This window comes from Canis aureus, chromosome 19, assembly GCF_053574225.1.
Source record: "Canis aureus isolate CA01 chromosome 19, VMU_Caureus_v.1.0, whole genome shotgun sequence".
NCBI classification, from domain to species: Eukaryota; Metazoa; Chordata; class Mammalia; order Carnivora; family Canidae; genus Canis; species Canis aureus.
This window is the reverse complement of record NC_135629.1, coordinates 29,782,874-29,790,840: the sequence shown is the minus strand read 5'-3', so window position 1 is coordinate 29,790,840 and position 7,967 is coordinate 29,782,874. Positions and strand designations below refer to the sequence as shown.

General features: G+C 57.7%; 1 protein-coding gene across 3 annotated transcripts; it reads right to left on the bottom strand.

Annotated features, from left to right (window-relative positions):
* Nucleotides 1-973: 973 nt before the first annotated feature.
* Nucleotides 974-7,473, bottom strand: FEZF2 (FEZ family zinc finger 2). 3 transcript variants are annotated; one of them, XM_077858243.1, is made up of 7 exons: nucleotides 7,216-7,473; nucleotides 5,771-5,982; nucleotides 4,733-4,866; nucleotides 3,420-4,367; nucleotides 2,927-3,061; nucleotides 2,595-2,727; nucleotides 974-1,657 (listed from the first exon to the last, which is right to left on the bottom strand). In XM_077858243.1, the coding sequence occupies exons 4-7, from the start codon at nucleotides 4,302-4,304 to the stop codon at nucleotides 1,398-1,400; spliced, it is 1,413 nt and encodes a 470-aa protein (XP_077714369.1). In that variant the 5' UTR covers nucleotides 4,305-4,367; nucleotides 4,733-4,866; nucleotides 5,771-5,982; nucleotides 7,216-7,473; the 3' UTR covers nucleotides 974-1,397. The 3 variants fall into 3 exon arrangements, with proteins under 3 accessions (XP_077714369.1, XP_077714370.1, XP_077714368.1); XM_077858244.1 differs by having other exon boundaries at nucleotides 4,733-4,847; XM_077858242.1 differs by lacking the exons at nucleotides 5,771-5,982; nucleotides 7,216-7,473 and having other exon boundaries at nucleotides 4,733-5,189.
* Nucleotides 7,474-7,967: the final 494 nt, after the last annotated feature.

Below are 7,967 nucleotides of genomic sequence, written 5' to 3'. Positions count from 1 at the left end.
ATTTTCCAGATTCGGATCAAACGGGGCGGCGGCGGCCGACCCCCTCCTGGGAATGATTAGATGATTAATGTAATGCTGTTTGAAGGGTCTCTGTTTTCTCTCTTAATTTGGGTCATTACTTAGGAAGCAAGCGTGAGATCATTTCATCAGCGTGCTCGGCGGCGGAGATAGCTATTCAGGAAATGGGCTAACTGCGCGGTAATCAGGGCGCGGGAGGCGGCGGCGGCGGCGGCGGCGAGCTCCGGGAGTCCGGGTGCGCCCTCCCGCGGCAGGGCGCGCAGCACCCGCAGGCCGCCTGCAGCTCCGCAGCGCGGGCCGGGGAGCCCCAGAGCTCGGGCCGGGCTGGGGACCCCGGGCGCTGCAGCTCGTGTCTCCAGGAGAACCGGGGAGGACGAGACCCCCCCACCCCCACCCCACCCCCACCCCACCCCCACCCCCGCGCCCGCCCCTCAGGTCGCCCAGAAAAGGGAACGTGCCCAGCAGCTCCCCAGGGCGGGGAGGGGGGTGGGGGAGGCGGGGAGTGTCATTGCCCTGGCCGGTTGCCCCCCGCGCGGCAAAGCGATTTGCTGAAAGATGCACCTAAAACCGGCTCTCCTCCACCCAGCCACTTTTAACCCCTCCTTTTTCTTTTCTTTTTTTTTAATTTTTTTTATTTTTTTTATTTTCTCACCCAAATAAGGCAACACCCAGAATCCCAAGCGTCGGAAGAGTCACCAACGAAAAACTTGGCACCACGTGTAGGCCGATGCAGACCTTTGCTCCCTCGCTCCCGGTGTGTATGGGGAGGGGTTCTTAACGTGCAAGCGCCGCAGGGACCCCGGCTTGGCTTCACCCAGGTCCCAGCACCCCCAAAGGAAGCCGCATGGGGGCAGGAAATGCCCTAAACGCCTTTTCCCCTTCTCATCCTCTGGGGTCGCTGGGCTGACCTGGCGGCAGGGAGAGGGGGTGGGGGGAGGTGGGGAAAGAAAACGCGCACTAGTGATTCTGTTTATTGAGTTAGACATGTATATATTCCGAGTTCGCTTGTACAGGAGGATTTACAGGGTTGTATAAAGATGGCTGGGGGCGCCGCGCTCTTCCGGGGAGTTCACGTGATAGGCTGGGGTGAAAACCCGCCGCCCGAGCAGAAGCGGAGGCCTGGAAGAAAATGCGTTTCAGCGCACTGGGTTTTTAAATAAGTTTCCCGAATGCACAAAGGTGGGAGCCACGCGTTTGCTGCCAGTCATCGAGGAAACGTTTAGCTTTCCAAAAAATATGCTGGTTTCGATAAATAGATTTTTTAGCCTCTCTGCTATAGTTTTTTTTTTTTAATTTTCTTTTAATTTTAGAAATAAGTTTATACTTGTGATCTGTTTTGGGGCTGGATGGGGCTGGAAGGGAGGGCGAGGCAGCAGCTCTCAGCTCTGCACTGTCCGAGTCAGGTCCTTTGTGGAGGGGGCTGCAGGCCCCACGCTGTCGTGGAGTTTGCGCACGTGTTTCTTTAAGTCAAAGTTTCTGCAAAACCCTTTGCCGCAAGTGGCGCACGTGAAAGGCTTCTTGTCGTTGTGGGTGTGCATGTGGAAGGTCAGGTTGTAGACCTGGTGGAAGGCCTTGTTGCAGATGGTGCATTTGTACTGCTTCTCGCCGCTGTGGGTCAGCTTGTGGTTCTTGTAGTTGCCTACGGGAGACCAAAAACAAAAAAAGGAGGGAGGGGGGATGATGTAGGGTGTGTGTGTTGGGGGGTCGCCCCCCCTCCCGAGCGTCCCGGGGTTGGCTCAGGTGCCCACGCAAAGAAGGCGACGCTTGGCTAGGCGGGCGCGACCTCTCCGAGTGAAGAAGTTGTCAAACTTCGTCTGCGTCAAGCCGCAGGCTCTCACGACAGGATGGAGGGCCGAGTCCCGCGTAGCCTCCCCGCGCCCCTGCCCCGCCCGGGGCACAGGCCCCGCGCAGCGTCCCTCCCGCTGTGCTCGGCTGGCCCCGGGGAAACTTTTGCACAACCCAGGGACGCACCGGGTCCTTCACCCGGCTGCTGCCTCGCTGGAAGAATTTCGCACGAAACCAGGCTTCGTCCCTCATTTTCTGTTTATCTTCTCATTTTTAAAGTTACTCCCTCTGGTCCCCCACCCCCCACCCCAGCTACCACCTGGAGATCCAAAAGCACCTTGGAAAACCCAAGCCGGGAGCCGGGCCTGGAGGTGCTGGGGACTGGAATGGTTTCCCCCAGTCTTGTTATTCCCAGGAGGTGGAGTTTGCCTCGATTTTTTTTTTTTTTTCTTTTTCATCTGAAAGGGGTGTCCCGGCTACAAAGGCAAGCTTTTTTCTATAGGGCAATAGTCTCTCTTTCTCCTGCTTCCTTTCCCTCTGCCTCTTCCTTCCTTCCCACCTCCCAAATTGGGAGTCTCCCCATGCAACCAGCCTGACTCCAGCGAGGTCTACTAACCCGGCCTGGAGAGCTTCCACCCAAACCGGTCACAACCCGATTCCAAAGAAATGCTGCTGCCGAGCTTGCAGCTCTCACGCTCCCTCTCTGCGGATCCTTCTTTGCCTTCCCGCTCGCAGTGACCCGCCGAGTCCCGAGGTGAGAGGTGAGGAGAGGGCCTCGCCCCGCACATTACCTTTTTGGTGAAAGCCTTTGCCGCAAAATTCGCAGACGAAGGGCTTGTAGCCCGCGTGGATGCGGATGTGCGTGTTGAGCGTGGAGCTGCGGTTGAAGGCTTTGCCGCACTGGTTGCATTTATGCGGCTTTTCCTGCGGAAAGGGGCGCGCGCACAGTGAGGCCAAGGCCCTGGCCAGAAGAGGCCAGCTCAGGGGCACCTTGAAGGGGTTCCTTGAAGGGATACGGGCCCCCCGGGAGGGGTCAGGGGAACCCTTGCCATCCTCTCCCCAACACCGTCGCTCAGCTGCGGGGTGTTGCGCGCGGGCCGAACTGGACCCGGGGGCCACGTACCTGGGTGTGGATAATTTTGTGTCTGCAGAGCGTGCTGGCCTGGCGGAAGCCTTTGCCGCAGACTTTGCACACGAACGGTCTGGCTCCGGTGTGGACCGGCATGTGGCGGGTGAGGTTATAGTGAGCATTAAACACCTACGGAAGGACACGAGGGGGCCTTGTGGTGTGTCCGTCCGAGAGAGACTACAAACTGGGGAGGCCACAGCCTACATCCCCCAACCAACACTCCCTTCGGGAAACAGAGCCCTTTTCATTTCTCCAAGTGCTTTCCAACCCTCTGTGCACGTCAGTCCCTTGTGGCCGCTGACAACCGCATCCCCATTTTACAGAATGGGAAACTGAGGCCCAACTAGGGCCCCCCCCCTCCCTCCCACTGTGAGTAGTAGTGAGCTACAGGGCGCTCCTGAACTTGAGAAAGGGGCGGTCCGGGCTGCCTCGGGGAAGCAGCCATCCCTGCTCAGCCCTCCCAGCCCCCGCGGACCCGGGGCCTCACCTTGCCGCACACCTCGCAGGTGAAGTTTTTGGGCTTGCCGTCCGCAGGGCCCCCGGGCAGCTTGCTGTGGCCCTTGACGCCGCCGCGCTCGGCAGTCAGGGCCGAGTTCTCCTTCAGCACCTGCTCCAGCGGCGCGGGCAAGCGCTCCTTATGCGCGTAGGGGGCCGGATGGGGGAACTTGTCCGCGGCCAGGCCGGCCAACTTGGCGTTCTCCAGCAAAAAGAGCTTGGGGTGCGCAGCCAGGGCGGCGGGGGCCTGTGCATTGAGGAGGCCAGATGGGAAGAGGTGGCCTCCGAGGAGCTCAGACGGCGGGTACGCGGCAGAGTCCAGGTAGTTGAAGTAGTAGAGCGAGCCGCTGGCCGGCAGCCCCACCGCCTGGTTGATGACCTGCGGCTTGATGACCCTGCCCGCCGGCAGCGCAGACGGCGCCAGGCCCAGATCGGCCTTGCAGCACACGCCACAGTTGGTTTTGCACAAGCCGCTGGCGCCGCACACCGGGGCCCCCCCGCCACCGCCGCCGCCGCCGCCGCCGCCGCCGCCGCCTCCTCCTCCTCCTCCTCCACCGCCGCCGCCGCCGCCGCCCGCCCGGAGGCTGCTTTTCCAGAGCTCCGAGTAACTGAGCAGCGTCTTGGACGGCACCTCGTAGCCTAGGGGCTGGAGGGGGATCATACAGGGCAGCGGCGAGCAGAGGTTGAGCAATTTCTTGCCCTGGCCGCCGTCTGCCTCCAGCGTCCCCGGCCGGGGCTCAAAGGGCGCACGGGGCTCCGACGTCTTAGCCATGATGCGCTCGATGGAGAAGGCCAGCGTCTTGGAAGTGGCCGGCGACGCTCCAGCGCGCGGGCAGGCCGGGGGCACCATGGTCTCCAGGGAAGCCGAGCTGGCCATGGCGCGCCGAGCCGAGCCTTGCCGTGCCGGACTGGGCCGGGGCGCAGCCTCTCTCCTCTAAGTCTGCATTCCGGAAAAGGCAGGGAGGGAAACCGCAATTTAATAAGCACCTTGTCGGGTCCAGGTCACCCATTTGCATTCAAATGAACAGGGGCAGAACAAAGTGCACCCAAGGGTACCAAATTACCGCCCATTAACCCGGCGCGCAAAGGAACCCACCAGCCCCTGCCCTGAGACTTTGAAAGGGGGAAGAAGGGGGGAGGGTTTACAAAGGAAAAGGAGAGAGAGAAAAAAAGAAAGAAAGAAAAGAGCCTCAAATTAACCCCCCCTGAGCCGCTCCCTGGACCCTGGCCTCCGCCACGCGTGCGGGGAGCTGGACAGTGAAAGGGCAAAGTTAAAGAGGACCAGGAGAGCCACCTCGCATTTACCTCTTTCCCCCACCGCCAAGGAGATGCGTTCCGAGCCATGCAGCGTGTCTCCTCTGTCACATTTTGATGGCAAACATCTTCCCCTCCGCGTGAGATCACTGTCTTTTACATTCAGCTGACATCACATGAAGTCACTTGAAGTGGAATGACATGGGCGGCGGCGCGGCTCCCGTAGCGGCCCCTGTGTTCCCCCGCGCCTGCCGGCCGCCGCCGCCACCGCCCCTCAAACTTTAAAAGGAGGCAACTGGCGCCCGCGCTCCCCTCGGGAAAGTGCGAGCGGTTCGCGAATCGGGAAGGAGGGAAGAGACGGGAGGGGGGAGGGGGAGGAATCGTGATGGTTTTGCCGGTGGAAAGAAGGTGGGGGGAGCCCAAACCCAGGCAGAGTTCTGTGCGTGATTCACAACTTTGGGGGCCTATAGGTTTGAGGGACGCGGGGAGGGCAGAGGGTCCTGCACGCGCCGCCCCAGAGGGCCCCCGGGTGTCCGTCTAGTCGCTGAACTATCCCTTAGCCCTCTGCAGCCGAGCTGGGCATCGTGCTAATAAACTGCCATTTACCCACGGAGCCGGCGCCAGCCCCGAACACGCGCAAATGATAATTACCTCATTAGGATGTGGCGCATGGACGCGGGCGCCGCGTTTGGAGGGGGGGGGGGAAACTTGTTAATGGGGAAATATTAATTTATGCAAAAACAACGAGCTCGCCTGGGCTGGCGTCGGAGGTCGGGGGAGAGCTCCCGCCGCCCAAGGACGACCCCGTAGCGTCCGGAAGAGCAAGGCCGTGCGCCCGCATCCCCGGGGCCTCGGCGCGCCCGGCAGGTGCGCCTCCTCCTCTCCGGCCGCCCCCTCCCCCCGGCCCCCCCGCCGCCTGCGGCTGGGGGAGACTGCACAGCAAGCTGGAGGACTGTTTGAGATCCTAATCGATCAGCATCGCTGATCTGTGATCGGGTTTCTGAGGCAAAGCCCGGCTCTGCTGCCTGGTTCAGGGGCTGCGTGCGGGGAGGATTCGGAGGGCAGCTCTCCCTGCTGATGGGTACTTACTGTTTGTATAATTGAGAAGGTCCAATCTCCACCTGTTTAAGGAGCAGATTGAAACAGCAGAACCTCCCCTGGATCCTATTAAAACGTTTTTCCTCCTAAGGCCATTCAGTCGAACCAATTTTCCGAAGTGATTCATAGAGCTCAATTCTGCCAAGGCAGCTCTTTCACTTTTAGCCACTAAAGCACCGCGTGGAACCGGGTTTTGTGTTTTTCTAAAATAAAGAGAAGGATTATCAGAGGGGAGAGGGAGGGGGCTTGAAGGGGGGCGGGCAGAGACTTAGTGTGGCCAGAGGTACAAGCAGAGGGAAGAAAAGGCCCTTTTCTAGACAGGCCCCAAGTAAGTTCGGAGGAATTCAGCGTTTTTGTGCCTGGCGCACAAAAGCAGCGCGCTCCACGCTCGGTTTGGAGGGGCTGAATTCATCTGTTTGCAGACCATTCCACCTGCGTATCACAACAAACTGCTCAAAGACGCTCCAGCACTTTCAACAGGCCGGGTGCTCTTGGCGACAACAAAAGTGGTCGAGGCTGAGGGTTCTTACCGTGGTGGTTGGGAAGGAGGGGGGGAACGGCTAGCAAGAGAGAGAGCGAGAGAATTAGGTTTACGGAGGAGGAAGAGGGGGGGTGCAGGGGTTTTTTAAAAACTTTTGGACGGTTTTGTTTGCGGGACAATTATATCTTGCCAGCCGGCTTTTGCAAGACCACGAGCTTTGTAGCCGCAACCACAGTTTAAGAGGATTACGGTGGGTATAATATGAGCAAACAGGGCTGAGGTTTTGATAGTGAATTTCATCTCTAAAGATACAGGATCTCGTGGAGCCCAAGAAAATGCTACTGGAAGCAAACCCTTCCCTTTTGCTTCACTCAGGAACAGGTCTTGAGAAACTGAGTATCCAGCCCGAGGCCTCTCAGCTGCAAAACATCCCAGAGAACCACCAGGGAAAGAATGGTAAAGGTCTAGTTTTAACTGGAGGGAAAGCACTCCTTTTCCCCTTCAGAACTTCTCCCTGCTGCCCACTCCCCCTCTGACCTGCGATTTCACGCCCGAAAGCGACCTGACAGGTGAGGGAAAGGGAAAGCAAGGGGAGGAAACAAAGAGATGTCTCCAAGGGCAAGTGGCCTGGAGGGTGACATAAGTGGGTTGAATTTTTTCCCCCTGACCAGCTGGGAAACTGCCTCTGCTGCCCCTAAATTCATCAGGCACGAGCCTGTTCCCCTAAAACCCTCTCCCCAAACTTGCAGATTTCGAAGCTAAGAAAGAAGCTTGCTCCTTTGAAAAATATTTCCACATACAGCCCATTGAGTTTAGATGTTCAGAGAAGCAGAATTCCAGACCCAGTGTACCCCCATCCCTATGTTAATGTGAAAACAATGTAGAGGAACTCCCCCCACCGCCCCCCACACACACACACCACCACCACCGAACCCGAAACAGACCAACAACTCACCCCGACATTGAAATAGTATCAATACACCCGCAGGGGCTCAAAACCCGAATTTCTATCCCGACTTTCCTGCGGGTCTCGTTCAGTCACCGGCACTGCACCCCAACTCCCCTTCCAAACTGGATAATTGTGGATCTCGGCAGCATCAGAGATCTGCTGGTTTGAAAGCTCCATCAGGCTGAAAGGCTTCCAAAGGCTTCCCGTGAACCTGCCTTGCCATCCCTAGCGCTTTTTGTAACAGCATAAGCCATCCCGCTCTCCCCGGCACCACAAAGGAGTGCTACCTCCGCAGAAAGAAAACATTTGGGTAAAAACAAGTTGCCCCTAATGTGCCTCTCTTTCCAAATGTTGGGTGAATACACTGGCTTTTATAAAAGTATTTAATTAGCTTCCACAAACTTCTCCTTCCCTCGCCCGCAGATTATATTGAAGTGGAGGGTTGGAAACTGTTTTACACCTTGCCACTCACATGTTAATTAATCTCTATCTAACCCTAATTGCAGTTTATTCAAGCACCGCTCAACAGCTCACCCACACAATAAACACTGATCCTACTTTTATACATATTACTTCACGTTAACACATTGAGTAATTAACTCCAGTACCAACTAATAGTGCAAACAAATATTTTCTGTAAACGAGATGATTTCAGGCAGAATAAAAGAGGACTAGGGAAACGTGGCACTTGGTGGAGGGAGTGCTGAGACTTCCCTTCGCTGCCCCCCAACCCTTCAAACTCATTCTCATTTGCAGCA

What these genes read in the sequence shown, in the direction of transcription:
- FEZF2 (XM_077858243.1), bottom strand. Translation starts at nt 4,304, where the DNA reads ATGGCCAGCTCGGCTTCCCTGGAGACCATGGTGCCCCCGGCCTGCCCG. An exon ending in CCTGCGAGGTGTGCGGCAAG is followed by an intron (nt 3,062 to 3,419) that starts GTGAGGCCCCGG and finishes GTCCTTCCGTAG; the next exon opens with GTGTTTAATGCTCACTATAA. An exon ending in CAAAGGCTTTCACCAAAAAG is followed by an intron (nt 1,658 to 2,594) that starts GTAATGTGCGGG and finishes GGTCTCCCGTAG; the next exon opens with GCAACTACAAGAACCACAAG.